The sequence below is a fragment of the Zingiber officinale genome, chromosome 4A, assembly GCF_018446385.1.
Source record: "Zingiber officinale cultivar Zhangliang chromosome 4A, Zo_v1.1, whole genome shotgun sequence".
Lineage (NCBI taxonomy): Eukaryota > Viridiplantae > Streptophyta > Magnoliopsida > Zingiberales > Zingiberaceae > Zingiber > Zingiber officinale.
Window position 1 is genome coordinate 144,960,327 of NC_055992.1, and position 19,175 is coordinate 144,979,501.

At 37.5% G+C, this 19,175-nt stretch overlaps 1 protein-coding gene across 1 annotated transcript; it reads right to left on the reverse strand.

Annotated features, from left to right (window-relative positions):
* Nucleotides 1-12,503: 12,503 nt before the first annotated feature.
* On the reverse strand, nt 12,504-14,815 carry LOC121971572 (pentatricopeptide repeat-containing protein DOT4, chloroplastic-like). Its single transcript, XM_042522894.1, has one exon. It carries the CDS (start codon nt 14,811-14,813, stop codon nt 12,813-12,815), a length of 2,001 nt encoding a protein of 666 aa, XP_042378828.1. The 5' UTR covers nt 14,814-14,815; the 3' UTR covers nt 12,504-12,812.
* Between the last annotated feature and the right edge of the window lie 4,360 nt (nt 14,816-19,175).

Sequence of the window (19,175 nt, forward strand, 5' to 3'; positions counted from 1 at the left end):
ATCAGGGGGTAAGAGGCATACCTCACTTACCATGTCAGACTTAAAGCCTGAATCTCCCCCTGCTTCGCTGCCTTCATCCGAGGTCGCTCCCTCTTCATCGTTGCTCGATTCTGATATACTTTGTCCATCGTAGCTTGCCATCAGTGCTATCCCGGCGTATTCTTGAGCTTCTGATTCGGATGAAGAAGTGTCATCCCAAGTTGCTTTTAGGTTGTGTTTCTTGGGAGACTTCTTTTGTCCTTTTTGAGTTCTGGGTAGTCTTCTCTTATGTGTCCCTCCTTCGACACTGGTAGCATCGCACCTTTCTTCCTCCTTTTTATTCTTTTTATTCTGCATTTTAAATTTATTAGACCTAAAGAATTTTTAAAATTTCTTACCATGTATGCTTCTTGATCGTCTTGAGTCGACTCGAGTTCATCCTTCGAGTTGTGTTCAGCGCTATAGTCCGGGTTGTATCCTTTGTCGTTCCTGCACATCTAGTTTCGTGTAATTCAAGAGTAGAAAAACATTCCTCTAATGTACTTACCTCCGGGTCCTTTGAGATGTAGTAGGCGTCGATGATTGACGTCCACTCTGGAGTTCTGGGAAAGGCGTTGAGTGCGTGGCGTAAGCGTCCCGATTTGTTACCTTTTCACCGAGGTTCTCGAGACCAGTAACTAGTTCTTTTACCTTTGCATGTAGACCGGCTACTTTCTCACCTTTCTCCAAGCGGATGTTCATTAGTTTGTTTCGGAGGATGTCCCTTCTAGCGAGCTTCGCTTCGGATGTGCCTTCGTAGAGTTCTAGAAACTTCTTCCAAAGATCTTTAGCTGATGAGTAGCTTCCGATGCGGTTTACTTCCTGAGGCGGTAATACGCTTAGCAGGTGATGTTCCGCACGGTTGTTTGCTACGAACTCATTCTGCTCTTTTTTTGTCCAATTGCTTTCTTCTTTTTCTTCACCGTTCTGATTTGTTGGAGCTACAAAACCGTATTTCATAATAAAATAAATTTCAATCTCGGTTTTTAGAAATACCTCCATACGACGCTTCCAGTCTGTGAAGTTCCCCTCGAATTTTGGTGGAACGATGCTTGGTCCGACCATCTTTGTTGCTTCGATCGGCGGTTAGTCCTCCTGAAGCGTCCTTGCTCTGATACCACTTGTAGGTCCCTTTGGAGGCCGGCAAGAGGGGAGGGGTGAATTGCCCTACAAATTAAAACACGAACCTTTCTCGGATTTCAACTATATAATGAACACTTGTAATAAATAAATAAAAGAGACTAAGTAAAGAAAAACAGACACCAGAGTTTTACTTGGTTTGCAATCAGGGGATTGCTAATCCAAGGAATGTAAGCGCACTATCTGATTCTCCTCTGGGCGGAGTAGCCTCTTACAGCGTTGAACGTACAAGAAGAAAAGTAAAGCACACAGAAGTTGATTACAAGTTCGTTGTTCTGATTAATTGATTTGCTTCTGGACCAAGGCTATATTTATAGCCTTGGTCGGGGCGCCTGGAAGGGTTCCGGGCGCCCTGGGGGGATAAAACTTTATCCCCCAACGTTCAGATCGAGTTTGACTCGATCTGGTCAAAAATCTCATTCCGGGCGCCCCGGACCCCAAAAGTCAACTCTGGTTGACTTTTTCCGTCTGGTCGCTCCGCTTCGGTTCAGCTCGTCTCGGTCCGGGTCTTCTGTTCCGGCTCCACTAGCTTGGGTGATCTCGGCCATCCGGAATAGGGCTCACCCGAACCCATGTTCCGACCTTCTCCTCGAGCAGCCTTCCTTCCCGGTTTCTCGTCCCTCGAACGCCGCGCACGTTCTTCTCGTCCACCGGTGTACTCTTCCGCGGACACCTCGTCCCTCGGACGCACCGAGCCCGTCAGCTCTCTCCCGTGCCGTCCTTCTCGCTAGCCGCGTCTTCCGCTCGACTTCCTGTGTTCCTAAGTTCCTGCACACTTAGACACAAGGGTTAAACAACGCAGGACCTAACTTAACTTGGGTTGATCACATCAAAACACCTCAGGGTTCCAACAACAGGCAGATCTTGCTAACGAACTTCATAGGAATCATACCTATTTGATTGCTAGTGATGTTGATCTAATTCCTTACCGGTTGTCCTCTACAGGGTAGAACCGGCTACTTCCTACAAATGCATGTGAATTAAGGATGTGAATTGGTGAACCATGTTACATTGATGTATATCACAATGAAACTGAGCTCCTAGAACACTCACAAAAATCAAGTTCCTCATTTACTTTTCTTATTCTAAGTCTTATTTCCTTACTTAGTAGCCTTCTTATTTTAGTCAATCATTTACCTAATTCTTCGTGAAACATCGTTAGTGTTTATAACCGGTCCTTGTGAGTTTGATGTCTTTTATTACTGACGATAAAACTGTACACTTGCGATATCGTAACACAATGGAAGTTGCAAAAGAATTTGATTATATCTTATGAGAGCTTTAGAAGACACTGATTGAATAAAAATAGTGGAAAGATGTTAGAGCTTGAGTAAAGTTTGTATATGCTTTGGATCATCAATTGTTATAAATTGATGAAGTTATTATTTTGACCCATTCATAGTAAAATTCTCTACTAACACCTTGGGAAGGGATCAAAGGCATTTGGTAAGTATGGGCTTGGCTAGGCTCAAGCCCAGCAAAGACTCATAAGTTTATATATATATATATATATATATATATATATATATATATCAAAGCCCACAAACCCAAACCCTATCACAATTCTCTTCTCCTAAAACAAATTGGCAGAAAGCGAGAATATCATAAAGGTAAAAACAAATCAATCATTCACTAATCTTGCTCCTCCTCCTCTTCTTCTTCTTTTCCTCCTCCTCCTCCTCCTTCATCACTGAGCTTTGCCTCTATAATAGTGCTTGCTCCTCCTGAACCGCTGGAGGATCCGCGAACGTGACACACCTCCTCTTCTAAAACTCCATGATGCGACGGTTGCCTGTTAGTGCTCTCCGCCTCGACCTTGACTTCCCCAATGTCCTTGATCCTTTTCTCTTGCCCATCTTTGGCCTTGAGTTGCACGACCATGAGTTGATTCATCTCCACTCATCTTTGCAGCCTATACTAATTTTATCGGAGTCATTCGGTGAGTTGATTCTTTGAATGCACTCATTTACTTATTTTTATTGTTAACTATGATATTTGATAATTGATATTCCATATTTATGTTGCTTTTTTACTATTTACATTTGTAAGATTTGAAACTTTAATTTATTCTAGTAGTAAACATTACTTCATAAATCAAAATCATAATTTAGAATTTATAAATGCATCTTTTATTAAATCCTTTTGAGTTTTTTTATCATTAATATTATGTTTATAAGTGAAATAAATGAAGAGTTAGGAATTTTTTATTTATAAGTGAATCAAAATGTCAAAAAGAAGTATCGCAGATTATTTCATTAAAAAAAATAGTGAGCAATTATCAAAAAATTCAAATGCTCTAAATAACCCTCCTCTATCAAGTTCAAGATCGACATTGGAAATCAAAAAACTTAAATTTGATAATGAAGTTGCTCTTGATCCGTTAGAAGGAAATAATACATATTATGAGCAAGATCCTGGAAAATGAATTGTAATTTGGGAATATTCATGTGATAAACAAGATGAGGTTCGGAGAAAATATGTTAGTATGAGACCATATTAACCCATTTATGAATATCCACTTGTTGATTTTAAGCATCAAAAGCATAGTTTTCAGTCTTCTTGGTTCGTAAAGTTTCCATGGCTCGAGTTTTCTAAAGTAAAGGAAAGTGCATTTTGTTTTCCATATTATCTTTTTGACATTCCTTTATCACATCATACAAAATTTAAAATTGAAGGATTCAAGAATTGGAAAAGAGTGAATTGCAAAACATGTCCATTGAAAAGACATGAAGGGGATTGCAATTCACTACATGGTACTGCTATGCAAAAATGGGAGGGCTTGAAAAATATAACTCAACATATTGATAGAAAGATGAATATACAATCTGAAAATATTATAAAGCAAAACAAATTACTTCTAAGGACATCAATTAGAGCTATGAGGTGGCTATCATTGCAAGGGTGTGCATTTAGAGGATATGATGAGACGATAGATTCTCATAATCGTGGAAATGTTATTAAATTGGTCAAATTTTAAGGAGAATTGTGCAAAGAAATTGGTGATATTATATTAAATAAAGCTGCTAAAAATGCCAAGTATATATCATCGTCAATTCAACATAAGATACTAAAAATTATTGATGATCTTGTACGAATTAAAATTCGTGATGAAGTGGGATTGGTACCAGAGTCAATCAAGCTAGTACTTTACAACGACCCTCATCTACTAGTTGGAGTTCACATTACAAAATTATTTGGTTCAATTTGTACACTTCTAGAAGATTTCATATGGGGGGAGTTGACCTTTAGTATTCGTGCGAAGGCTAAAGGTTTGCTTAAAGGGGTGATGACATTTGATTTTGTGTTTATGTTATTATTGATGCATAGAGTTTTGGAAACATCTGATATGTTGTGCCAAGCATTGCAACAAAAAAAATCAAGACATTTTGAATGTAATGAGTTTAGTCACTATTACAAAATTACTTTTCTATAAAATGCGAGATGATAAATGGGATGATTTTATGTGGAGTGTGAATAATTTTTATGATACTCATGATATTCAATGAGTTTTTTTTTATTTGACTGATCATTATGTTGAAGGTACTAAGCGTTCTAGTTGGTAGAAAAATCATTTTATAGTGGAAGAATACTATCATTTTTATGTATTCAATATTATGATTGACAAATAGTTGGAGTTGAATACAATTTAATGAGGAATCAATAGAGTTTCTTACTCTGTGTGAAGCCTTGAATCCAAGTGATGGTTTCAAATCATTCTCTGAAAGTGAAATTTATTCTTTAATTGAGAAATTTTATCCTAGTGATTTTTCCAAAGATGACATAAAACATTTGAAGACTCAATTGGATCATTACAAATTTGATGTATTTGAGGACCTGAGGTTTAAAGATGTTGATTCTCTTCCTAAATTATGTCGACTGCTAGTTGAAACAAAGAAGTCAATGATTTATTTCATTATTGATAGATTGATTTGTCTAGTCTTAACTCTTTCGATTTCAATTGCTACAATAGACCAATCATTTTCAGGGATGAAACTTCTCAATACACCACTACTTCACAACAAAATGAAGCAAGAATATTTGAATAATGCAATGGTTTTATATATTGAGAAAGAGATAGCTCATGAAATTGATGTAGAGTACATAATTGATGGGTTTGATCTTTGAAAAAATCGAAGGTTGCAACTAAAATAATATTTTATTAAAGTTACATTTCTTTTGGCATAAATTGCACTTTTTTATGCATACTATATCATTATTAACGCTTAAACTTTTGGCAAACATTTATTTAGATTTGATGATTTTATAGAGAAACTTGTGGTTTACACTTAAATTTTTATATTATGTTGAAAATGATATAGTGATTTGTAGCTTAAGAAACTAAAACATATATATAATAAACTTGCCTCATATATATTCATGTAGGGGCATGTCACCTCCTTGCTCCTAGTGACCTTATCAAGAAGGTTAATTGTCTCCTCTAACAACTCTAAAGCTATTGAATAATGATAAGTAAGAAGGCTTTTGGAATATAGAAGTGTGTATGAAAAATAAGTTATTTTTTTCATTAGTCAGTTCTTTGATTTATTATAAAAGGCAACTTCTTTGATAGATGATTCAGAATAACTTCTTAGAAGTGATAACGAAACACGGATTAGACCAGGTGCAATCACCATTATTGATGCAAGATCATGTGAATGTTGTCTGCATCATTCATTCATGAACCTTCGAACAAATTGTGGAAATAATTTAGATATTCAACTTTTCAAACTGATTAATTTTGGAGGTGACCGGTCTGATTCTAAAAAATTTTCACCAATCACTAGGATAAATCCGGGAAGTGATAAGTGACTCGATGCTTGCAGTCAGACTTTCATGGAATTAATCACGCTGAGCAAATGCCTTTACTGGGTGTTCCTATCTAAGATTTCCACTAGGTGAGTCACCGGAAAGCAACTACTGTGGAGAGGTTTCTTGGGTAATCCGGGGAAGAAGAGATCTCTACAACACTAAAAAAAAGATAAGAGTGGAGGCCGAGGTTGAGATCAGCACGACCACTTTGATGCTAAGTTAGAAGAGGGGTGGTTGGAAGAAACCTTGGAAAGTAATTAAGTTCGATGCGTATGTGTGCGTACATGCACCCACCAAAGTGGGACTCCTTTTATACCTTCTATTGGGAAGGAGTGAGAACTCCAAGTTCGAATCGTGGGATTGCCATGTACACCCCCACTCCTTTGTCCTTATCTCCAATCACTCCACGTTCTCCATTTATCTTGGTATTCATGCTCCCCACTAACATTTGAAGGTTCTAACGCTAGTCGAGCTGAGAGGTCAAGGAGATCGAGTTGGATAGGTTGGGTGCGATAAAGCTCGAGGAGACGAAAGATGGTTGAGTTGAGAGGTCGGGGAGATGATCTAGAGAGGTCGGGTGTGACAGAGCTCAAGGAACCAAAAAGTGATTGAATTGGGATGTCGAGGAGACCGAGCTAGAGAATGTTGGTGCAATCGATCTCAAGTCAAGGTTGGCCAGGTTGACTAAGCTCGAGTTAACTCAAGTTTGAGTTTTGACATTTGATCAATATGTTAGTAAGATGTCAATTAAGTCAAAGTTGATCAAATACTTGACGATGTTAAAAGTTCAACAAGGAGTTGGTACAAGAAGTCAAGTAGGTCAAGGTTGATTGGATATTTGACGATGTCAGAAGTCCAATTGGCATTAGCATGAGGTGATAAAAGTTCAAGTGGGTCACGATTGATCACATGGTGATTTGAAGATAAACAAGAAGTTGGCACGAAGACAAGAAGTCAAAGTGGGTTATGGTTGATTGGACACTTGACGATCAGAAGTCTGACAGGAAGTTGGCATGAGAAGGAGAAAGTTCAAGTGGGTTACAGTTGATCGAATACTTGGTAATCGAAAGTTCAACTGGAAGTTGGCAAGAGAAAAGTTCAAGTGGGTTAAGATTGATCGGATACTTAGTGATTGAAAGTCCAACGAAAAGTTGACAAGAAGAAAGTCCAAGTGGATCACGATTGACCGGGCACTTGGTGATTAGAAGTTCAACGGGAAGTTGGCAAAAGAAAAGTCCAAGTAGATCAAGGTTGGTCGAACAGTTAGTGATCGGAAGTCCAATGAAAAGTTGACAAAAGGAAAGTCCAAGTGAGTCAATATTGATCTAACATTTGATGATCGGAAGTCCAACAGGGAGTTGGCAAGAGGAAATTCTGAGTGGGTCACAGAGGACTGGGCACTTGGCACTAGACGGAAAGTCCAAGTGGATCATGGAGGACCGAACACTTGAAATGAGATGAAAAGTCCAAGTGGATCATGAAGGACCAGACACTTGATACGCGATAGAAGGTCTATGTGAGTTACGTGTGATCAGACACTAGCGAGGCGGAGTGAAGTCCTGACAGGTCAAGATTGATCGGATGTTAGGCAACAAAGAAATTCTGACAGATCAAACTTCTGAAGGCCAAAACTTTTGACTTGGATATCAGAACAAGATGATTTTTAGTGTGAAAAGGAGTTCTTTCAGAGATGTATACTTTTACTAAGTATCAATCAATTGATGCTTATCAAACCCCTTTTATAAAGTTCTTTCGATGCCTTCTAATCGATTGGTCTCATCCCCAATTGATCGTCATGTCAATTCAACCGTCCAAACTTACAGAACGACTCTTTTTCACCTATCCAATTAATTGGTGAGGCATATCAATCGACTGACAGTTTCTAATTGATTAACCCAATCGATTCAGAAACTTTTTGTTCTCTAAAACACACTCCAATTGATTGGAGCAGTTGAATCGATTAAGTCAATTCGATTAAGTCAATTGATTCAGCAACCTTATATTCTTTTCATAAAAAGCACAACCAATCAATTAACTTGTTGAATTAATTGCCCCAATCATTTCAGCAAGCTTCTGTTTGCTCGCGAGAAACCTTCAATTGGTTGACCCAATTGATTGACCTATGCTAAGTCGATTGACCTAATCGATTCAGCACCTTTTTATGCTTCACGAAAATAGGTCTCAATCGATTGCCTTGGGCCAATCAATTACCCTAATTGATTGTCCAACCCTAACACCCGGAATCTAAGTTTAAGGTTTCTTTGCCCAACATCCGATCAATCTTGACCTGTTAGAATTTCTTCACCAAGTGTTTGACCAACGTTTGACCTATTTGGACTTTTCATCTTGTGTCAAGTGTTCGGTTAACCTTTGACTCACTTGGGTTTTCTCCTTGCTAACTTTTCATTGGACTTCCGATCGTCAAGTGTGGTCATCCGTAACTCACTTGGATTTTTCCTTTGCCAATTTTCTGTTGAACTTTCCCTTGTCAAACCTCCAGTTAGGATTTTTCGTTATTTAACTTTCAATTAGGACTTTATGTTGCTTAGCCCCGCTAGGACTTCTATTGTATAGTTCCCAATTAGATCTTTTAGTGTTTGGCCTCGTTAGGACTTTCATTGTCTAATTCCCAACTATATCTTTCACCACCTAGTCTCGCTAAGATTTTCTATTTGTCTAACATCTAGTTAAAACTTTATAGTCAAGTATCTGATCTTTTCTTGACTTACTTGACTTTTCTTTTACACATTGTCAAATGTTGAGACTCAAGTTTGAACTAACCCGAGTTTAGTTAACTTAGTTAGCCTTGATCTGAGTATAATTGCACCAAAGACATGTTTGATGACTTGGGGAACAAATAGCATTCCTTGGACTTCAGTGTTCGAGTTGCAGACGACAGTTGGATGTGTTTGCCAAAGTAGCAAATATAGGGTTTTAGGTTTGGTTAGCTTTAAAGTGTTAGTGATAAGCTTTGTTACTGACGACTAGCAGCAAATGGAGACGATAATAATGTACCTAAGGAAGAGCAGTAGTTGAATGTGACCCGATAACGATGTATCCAACTTTTTTTCAGTGATGCAACTTAAAGATTCTCAAAACTTAATCACACATATCAAACAAAATTAAGAGTAAATCTTGTTGGTCAAAATCTGACTAATTAAAAATTTTGTCTCTCAATTATAATGTATGCATGTATATGCATATAATTAATATATACATATGATATTACTAAAATACTTATGCATACATATATATATATATATATAGGATAATGCTAAATGGTCAGAATCTGATCAGCTAGAATACATACATACATGCATATACAAGGGCATTTTAATAATATCATATTTATATATTAATTACATGCATGTACATACATTATGATTGAAAGATAGAAATTTTTAACTGGTCAGATTCTGACCTGCAAGATTTACTGATATATATATATATATATACTAGCTGATCACCATTTAGTATTACCCCAAAACTGAACACTGTCTTTAATTCCTTTGAACTTATTCTTTTATCAACTCGGTTTCACGGGTTATCGGTGAACTGCATTTCGAGTTTCTTGACCAGTGTTTCTTTTTACTCTTTTATCATCGTCTTTCCCCACGCGCATTCATTTGTATTGAAACTATAAACATAAATCATGCACACTTATTGTGTGTGTGTGTTTTTCTGCTATAAATCTAGCTATATGACGATGGAATTATTTTGACATGATGGGAGGCACTTAAGTCAGAGAAAAAAATTAAGAAAAACAGCAGAGCACCCAAATAAAAATTGATCATAGAGATACATTTAAGTGTCCCTGCCAGTCCGTCCGACTGCATAGACACACAGATTGAAGCGGTGAGGGAGAGAGGAAGGCCAGGCAAGACGTTTGGCAGGCAGGGGAATGAAGGAAGGAATGTGTCTGCAGCCTTAGCTCCCTCGAAAAGCACCAAGAGCAGATCAAGTGAAGGCAAGGCGGGTAGGACAGAATGACAGGCAGGAAGGAACAAGCGACTGGTGATGGAGAAAAGGGAGATGAGATTGGAATCAAAACGGGCTTCATGAGTGTGACAAATCAGCTTCGAATGCCAGGAATGAAATGCAGCAACATGGCAAGAGAATGTGAAGGCTGGCTGATAGACACGCTAGCTGATTGATGCTGCAGGGGTCTCTTTCTCTTAATTGTCATCCGACTGTTTAATCAAATTAAGATTTATCTAAAAGCTTAATCTTTTGAAGCTGCCTCTGAGATGTTATTTGTCAGAATTAAGGCAGTCGCTCCTGTCCAAGGGTTTGTGGGTGTGCAGGAATGAGGCCTGTAATGCCCGACCAATACCCTTGCTTCTTGTTTGTACTTTGGCTAATCACTTGTTTCTTTAAGCTGAACGTCTCACTCTTTATTTGATTGATGAATTTGGGAATGTGAAAATATAATGATAATAAAAAATATGTTTATATTTTAAATTTGGAAATCATAATTTAAAAATAATTTTTAATTTTATAGGAATCAATTAAACTCATATAATTATGTGAGTTTCATTTTCATTACAGTTCTAATTCTATCTTATTACCAAATCTATATCCATACTTATTCCCGTATTTAACCAAACACCACCTAGTAATTTTTGTTTGGGGGTGTATTTACACAAAATCCCAAAGCTGCTTATACGAATTGTCAAAAAATGGTGTGTTCATCTCAAAATATATTTTGTATCGAATGTTCTCTCAATTTAGTATTATTATAACAACTACAATGTAACTGTAATAAGTATGACTAGTATTACAACATATAATAACTATTATTTTATATAAACAAATTATTTCATTTTGGTAATATATATATATATATATATATATATATATATATATATATATAATTACTCAATTTTCATCAAAATCTCTTAAACATGCATGATGAAATTCATTATAAAACTTTTATAACAATCAATTAATGACGGTTACAATATTATAATAGTCAATTTATCATTATTATAATAGTTTTATGGTGAATTTGATGGTATTATAATAATTTTAATCAAATTTAAGCAAATCAAGTTAGTTAAAGACTTTTTTAATATAAAAATACTCTGTATTTTGTTAAGTTGAATTTATTTATTTTTATACGTTGGAATAGCTTATAACATAGCTACTATAATAATAACATTAACATAAAAATATATTAATGAGACATGATTTTTAATTATTTTTTTTTAATAAGAGCGCCCTTTTTATGATCACATGCACCCTTTTCTTCATCTATTTTCACTTCCATTTTAAAATATTTAATTGAACCTTTGTTTAGTATTCTTATTATGAGTATGCATTTTATTAACAATGAGTACTGGTGGATTTAGAATGATACTGGTAGAGTTGTATTAAAAAGACAATTGGTAATCCAAGTAGCTCATATGTCTGATAATTTTGAAGATAATCGATTTGGTCCCGTGAAAATTTTTTATCGATCATCAGGATAAATTAGAAAGTACAGATGGATTTTATCAACGAACTGTCCAACATTACAAGTTTTTCAAACTCCCAAAGTATAAACGTGTCTTGGATGAGATTTGAACCTTCATTACATAGGAAACTAGTCTCATCTTTTATCATCGCACCATAGTCACGAGGGCTTTAAAAAAAATATTGAATCTTGGCAAAGCAAATAAACTTAAATCTTTGTCGATTGAATCCTATCTTGTTTGCCCAGCACAAAATAGGATGATCTAATCTTGGTTGAATCCCATTCTTGGGGGTATTTAGGGTTTCATTTCTATTGTTCGCCAATCCCGACCATTACATCCTCAAGTATAAGATAACAATTAATTAATTAACAACAATGCAATTTTAATGATAAAATAAAATGATAAAGAATAAAAATTTAAATGATTGGATCTTGGAGAAGGGTGGACATTGACTAAATAAGAATGGAAATTGCAACAGCAATGGTAATCTGTGAAGATAATTAATATGTAAAATAAGACATATCAAGCTAAATATAGGGAGATTAGAAATTTATAGAACACAATAAAAGAAAATTAAATTGAAAATGAGAATTGAGACCTTGGAGAATGATAATGAGACTATGAATTTGATGAGAGACTAGGGGTGGGAGTTGGGAGGTATTTATCAAGAAAATTTTAAAAATTTTAAGAATTTTTTTGATAATTTTGTGTACTCTAAACCCACTATTATTGATTAAATTAGGGGTTTGACTTGTGGGAAAGGGAGAGAACAACTTGACAAGTTTGCATTGTGCTAGGTACAATTAGCGAGCCAATGTTAGCCCTGTATGAATCGGTCCATGTCTAGCATGACACTTATGCGTGTCGGGGTCTATATGACCCACAACGTGCCAAACCCCATCCTATTCGGAGCCCACCGGTGACTTTAGCCTAGCGTGGCAAGACCCACAAATTGTTAAATCAATGATTTGTATGAGCCATATCAAGTTGTATCCGGTTAAACCACCACACGCAGTCTAACTATTAAAGTTTAGCGGGAATTATATGAACATATCCAATCTTGCATTTGTAGACTTGAAGGACAATAAAATCATATTTTTGCTAAAACATAGTATTATGTTACAGTAATTGCGCAAGTTAATTTAGTGGAATAGTGTGACTTTATTGCACTTGCACAAGAACAATGTGTTCCCTTCTCGCATCGACATCATTTTAGCTGCTTGACAAACAATATAATCGTCTTTGTTCTGAGTTCCTTGCATCAGAAACATCTCGTGCCATCAAAATAGTAGGCATGCTTAGCTCGATCCAAAAGAAAGACTTATATCTTTTTTAACTCCTTGAGATCTCCTCATAAATAAAATGAAGTTATAGAATGCCAACTGACTCTCATAGTTCTTCACTGTGTCTCCTCAAAACTTCAATGATCTCATAGATTTTGTTTAACTGAGAATGTGATTTGTCCCATGAAACAAACATAGTCAAGCCACATTTTACTTGAATGCTGCTCCAGCCTGGTTTCTTTCTGAAATTGTTTTCACCCTTCGGATTCCTTGATGATTCAGTTTCTTCCCACATCCCATCACTTGCAAAGATATTGCTCAACACAACCTGATAGCCCACATTATCCGGTTCTAGTTCAAATACTTTCTTAGCTGCAAAGTCCCCAAGAACAACATCTGACTGTGTCCTGCAAGATGCAAGAAGTGCACCCCAAATTCTAGCATCAGGCTCAACACTCATATTGTTTATCACGTCAAGCGCTTCGTGAAGCTTCCCAGATCGGCCAAGCAAGTCGACCAAGCAGGTATAATGGCTTACGTTGGGCTCAATTCCGAATTCGTTCTCCATGCAGTTGAACAGCGCACAACCTTCTCTTACAAGCCCCGAATGGCTGCAGGCAGACAACAAAATTAGAAAGGTGATGCTGTTTGGCCTGATACCTTCCTTTTGCATCTGGTAGAATAACTCCAAAGCCTCTAAGCCAAGTCCATGAATAGCATATCCTTCCAGCATTGAAGTCCATGCTATGGTATCTTTTATGACTATTTTATCGAAACACTTGCGTGCTGAGAGAATGCTTCCACACTTTGCATAAATGTTAACCAAAGAGGTCTGAAGAAGTGTATCACCTAAGGTAGCTTCGCAACAATTCCTTGTCATGTACCCATGAAGTCCTCTACCCAACAGCAAAGCTCCCAAGTTAGTATATGCGACAACTAAGGCCCTTAGAACATCCTTACAAGGCTTAATTACAGACTTTTGCATTCTTTCAAACACGTTGACAGCTTCCAAGAACTCACCATTCTGAATAAGGCCCCACATCATGATGCTCCATATGGTGCTGCTCTTCAATTGGCATTCATCATGCAAAATGACTGCTGATTTCAGTTCACCACATTTAATATAGAAATCGACGAGAGTGGCACGCAGAACTGAGTCAATCTGTCCAGTTTTTATGGCATTGCAATGCACCTCTCTTCCACCAGGGAGATGCTCGCACTTGGCGAATGCAGAGATGAGCAAAGTCAGAGTCTCATTGCTAGGAGTCACCTCTAGTCTCATCTTCCTATAGCACTCGACTACACCGGAAACATCCCCCATGAAAGAGTAGGATGATAGGAGGATATTCCAAGAGGCAATGCTCCTGTTTCGGATGCTGACAAAGAGCTTCATGACCTCTTCGAAGCAAGCCAATCTACTGAACATGCTCAAAATTGAATTTTGAACCAAGTCATGGCTTTGGAGGCCTGCCTTGGTCGCAAACGCTTGTAGTTGGCACCCTGCGACCTTGTGTTCGGAACCACAGCATGCTCGAAGCAAGACCGCCATTGTGACTTGATTCACCTCAAGACCATCCCCTCGCATTTGGCAGAACAAGTGGAATGCCTCGGGAGAGTCTCCCGCGCTAACATAACCGGATAACAAGGACGTCCAAGTTACCACATCCCTAAGAGGCATTTCTTCGAACAGCCGTCGGGCCGAGGGGACTCGGCCATTCCTAGCGTACGCCTCCACCATGGTGTTGCAGAAATAGACATCACCTGCGAGGCCAATCCTGATAGCGAGGGAATGGAAGGCTTCTCCGAGCTCAATCCGATTCGCCGTGGTCCGGTTGAGGAGGGGAAGCGTGTAATGGTCGAGGTTAGCGCTGCCTTGATGGCGCATGGCGGAGAAGAGGGAGAGAGCGGCGCGGAAGTCGCCGGCATCGATATGGACTTTGAGATCGTAGTTCCACTGGCGCGTAGTTGGCTCCGGCGAGCAGTTAAGTTCATTGGACGAAGGGTGGTTACGCGGGAGAAGGAAATGGCGAGGAAGTTGTTGCAGGTAGTTGGCAGCGGAAGCAGACGTTGCCTTTCCAATTCCAACACGAGCTTGCCGCTTGAACATGTGTCACGTGTGTGACTGATGGTGTCTTTAGCTGCAAAAATAAAACAACAATTTACTAAAGGCGCATTTAAAATTATAAATTTTCTAAAAATGTATTTAACTTAAAGATATCTTAAAGTGTATATTTATTTTTTATTTTATTCCTTCGGTCAATTATTATTCTGTTACCTTCAAATAACAACACTTAGTGTAGTGTTGGATTCAAATAATAATATCATTGTGATATTAGATTAAAGAACAGAATAACTGTGATGCTATATAAATCTTAAAATCAGCATCACTATAATATTATATTTTGAAAATCAGTATTACGATGATGTTATCTTTTTTGAATTGACGGAAAAGGTAATATTGGAAAGAAGCGCGATTTTGAAAAATCTGAAAGTTAAGTATGGGTTTTTCTAAATCATGAAAGTGGTGTCCCACTTTAAATTTTAATTAAAATGGCATTCATTTTCAAAGGTATACAGTTAGTCTTTGCCCTTCAATATTATTTTATTATTATCTCTCCTTTAAACTTTTCATCTAAATTCTAAATAGATTGGATGTATTATAGCAACTACGATTTTATAGTGATTAGAATATAAATATTAGGTGAGCAAATTGAATCTATGTTATAGTAACTATGAAATTGTTATTGGACAATTTGTTACCGGAGATATTGGGGAATTAATTGAATTAAAATTACACAAAATCAATTCTAATTTATCTGTTGAGATGACCTGAGCTGATAATCTCAGGCTACCAGCGGAGCTGGTTCTGCCAAGCTTCTGGTGGTCCGAGTCGTGGAGTCGATACGGTGCGTAGTAGAATGGGGAATAGATCACTGAGTCAGAAAAAGAATTCACTGAGTAAGATGCCGAGACATGCACTCAACGCAGTTTCTTTAAAACAGATTCGCCCCACCTCCGGCTGTGTTTCGAGGTTCTCTCGAGTCGTCTGTTTTCCAGGATACAACAGCAAAACCACAAACACAACCAAGCACTGGTTATTCGTGGCGAATTGAGAATGCACCTGAGTGTTATTACGAGTAGTTCAGCCGAGTGAATGCACAACTGAGAGAGTTTTGTGGGAGAACACGATAGACAGAGGTTCGCTCCCTGCTCTTCCTCTCGCTTTCTTTTTTGCTTATCTTCCGCTCTACTCTTTGCTCAAGATCCAACCTCCTTATATAGGAGCTTTCACCATGTCTGCAATAAATGATCAAATTATAGTCATTTAATATTGGGGTTAATGTCGTCATTAATGAGTTTAATGTCTTCATTAATGTCGAGACATTATGAATTTATTATTAATGAGTTAATGTCGTCATTAATACCGAGACGTTATGAAATCACCATTAATGAGTTGAATGTCGTCATTAATGTCGAGACATTACGTAATCACTATTAATTTCACATTAATACTTTCGTTACACTCTTAAGCATGCAGTAAAAAGATATTCAAGTGGCAATATGTTGATTCATTCTTTTGGGCAAATTTTGCCTCGACTGGTTCGATATTCGATATGCGCAAGTCATGCTTGCACACGAGTCAACCTTGGTTCAGTACAATCCGGGCCCTGGATTTGCACCCACCCCTACGTACTCACGGGTGAGAGAGTCTCTTCACATGCATATGTTTACAACATCAATGCATGTGTCATAATTTAAATCAATAATAAACCCAAGAGACTTCTAATGTGGACTAAACACATGCACAATAGAGTCTCTTCGTCTCCACCTCTTTATTCCATTCACATTTCCAACAATTTCCCACATAAATGGAAAATAAGGTATATGATAGCATTCAACAGTTGATTCAAATATAGGATAGGTAGATTTTATCCTTTGAACATTTCCTTGTGAAGATCTATTTGTTTACTAGCTGATAGTAGATGAGATGTCCTTGAACTATTATACCATTTGTGAAAGCATTGACATATCTCACTCAAGACTCTTCTTGATACAGCTCAGTTCTCATTAGTATGTTCGTTTTTGGCCATGAACACGCTTGATTTTGTGAGAAGCTTTAAGAATTATGCCTCCGATTCTCTTCGAAGCGGTCCTCCTTTTTTCTCACATAGGTGATCCCTCAAGAGTTGCTATCTACTCTTCTTAATCATTAAAAGTCCATCGGTTTACCCTAGTCTAGTCACTGTTTTATTGGGCTACCTTGCACAGTGTGTCTAGTGAGTGAAAATTAGTTGCCCCTTTGAACCTAGTTCTTGGGATCTCCAGTCAAAATAGGTTGGATATCCTCTGCACCGATCACTGACAATGACATCAAGCTCATTCCTCGTGATGAGTTTGCAACTAAGTCTCTGTTTAATCCTTTGGTTAGCGGATCTGCTAGGTTATCCTTTGGCTTTACATAGGCAACAGTGATAACTTCCGTTGAGAGTAGTTGTCTAATGGTATTATATCTACGACATATATGTCTAGACTTACCATTATACAAATGGTTCTCTGTCCAACCAATTGTTGATTTGGTATCGCAATGTATGCAAAAAGCTGGCATAGGTTTCGACCATCTCGAAATATCTTCTAAGAATTGTTGTAGCCATTCAGCCTCTTCACTGCATTTGTCAAGAGCTACAAACTCAGATTCCATCATGGATCTGGTTATTACCGTTTGCTTAGAAGATTTCCAGGAAATGGCTGTACCTCCCAGAGTGAATACATATCCACTCATAGACTTAGAGTCTTTTATGTCAGATATCCAACTTGTATCACTGTATCCTTCGATTACAGCAGAATATCTTGTATAGTGCAGTCCATATTCATGAGTATACCTCAAGTACCTCAGTACTTTTGTTATCCCTTTCCAGTACTCGACACCGGGATTACTCGTGTATCTACTCAGTTTACTTACTACGTAGACCAAGTATGATTGTGTACAACTCATCAGGTACATCAGACTTTCAATCACTCGAGACTACTCTATCTGAGAGATACTTTCACCTCGATTTTTTGATAGATGTTGACTCGTATCTATCGACGTTCGTGACAATGCAGTATCACCCCTTGGTGAATTTCTTAAGAATCTTGTCCATGTAATGGGACTTATTAAGAACAAGTCATTCTGTTGTTCTAATAATTTTTATTCCTAGAATCACATCAGCTAGGTCCATGTCTTTCATATCAAATCTTGAGTTCAACATATCTGTAGTGGATTTGATTATCTTATCATGACTCCCAATGATAAGTATATCATTTACATATAGACACAAAATGACATAGTCATACCATGTGGCTTTCATATAGACACATTTATCACACTCATTGATCTTAAATCCACATTCCTTCATGCCATTGTCAAATTTCTCATGCCACTGCTTTGGTGCTTATTTCAAGCCATATAATGACTTCACCAATCTATAAATCTTATTTTTTTTGTCCTGACACAGAAAACCCCTCAGGTTGTACCATGTAGATTTCCTCTTCTAAATCTCCATTTAGAAAGTTTGTCTTTACATCCATCTGATGTATTTCGAGATTTCATAGAGCAGCAATAGCCAACAATACTCTAATGGAAATTATTCTCAACATCAGAGAATACGTATCAAAGTAATCAAGGCTTTGTCATTGTCGGTATCCTTTGATTGGCAATCTGACCTTATACTTATCAATGTTGGGTTTTTCGGACCGCGAAAACCGCTTTTTCGCGTCGCGGAAACCCTGAAACTCCCTAGCCAACGGATCCGTGCAAAGAAAAAATTTTCAAAAAACTACGAGTACGAGTTTACCTAGATCTACACTTAGATCTACAAGGGAAAAAGGTTATACCTTTAAAGCGAAGCCCTTCGCAATCCTGCAAGTCCAAGGTACGCCGGATCTCAAGATTGTCAACATAGACAATCCTCTAGAAGTATCCACATGAACAAGATGCGTTCTCTAACACTCAAGGATGGAGAAGAGAACACCACAAGTGTGCTAGCACTTCTTGATGCTCTCGGATAGGATTGGAAGATGAAGAAAGGAAAAGAAGAGAACACACTCCTCTAAAAACTCTATGTGACTTTCACTATCCTTTCTTCTTGAATTAGATTCACTCACCTTTCTTCTTCCTTGTTTGAAACCCACGACCAAGAGAAGAGAAGGAGCAAAAAAAGAGAGCTTGAGGAAGAAGATGATGTGAATGTGAGTGAATGAAAAATTCATTCTCATTCAAAACCAAAAAGGTAACCCCCATTCTCATTAAATGTGGCCATTATAGAGAATAAATTTGTAACCCCCATGAGGTGGCACACTTTGATGATGTGGCACATCATCATTAGTCCTCCTAATGCCAAATCACTAATGATGTGGCAAATAGTCAAGTCAAACTTGACTCTTCCTCTTCCTCTCAAGTTAAGTCAAACTTGACTTAATCTCTCTCATG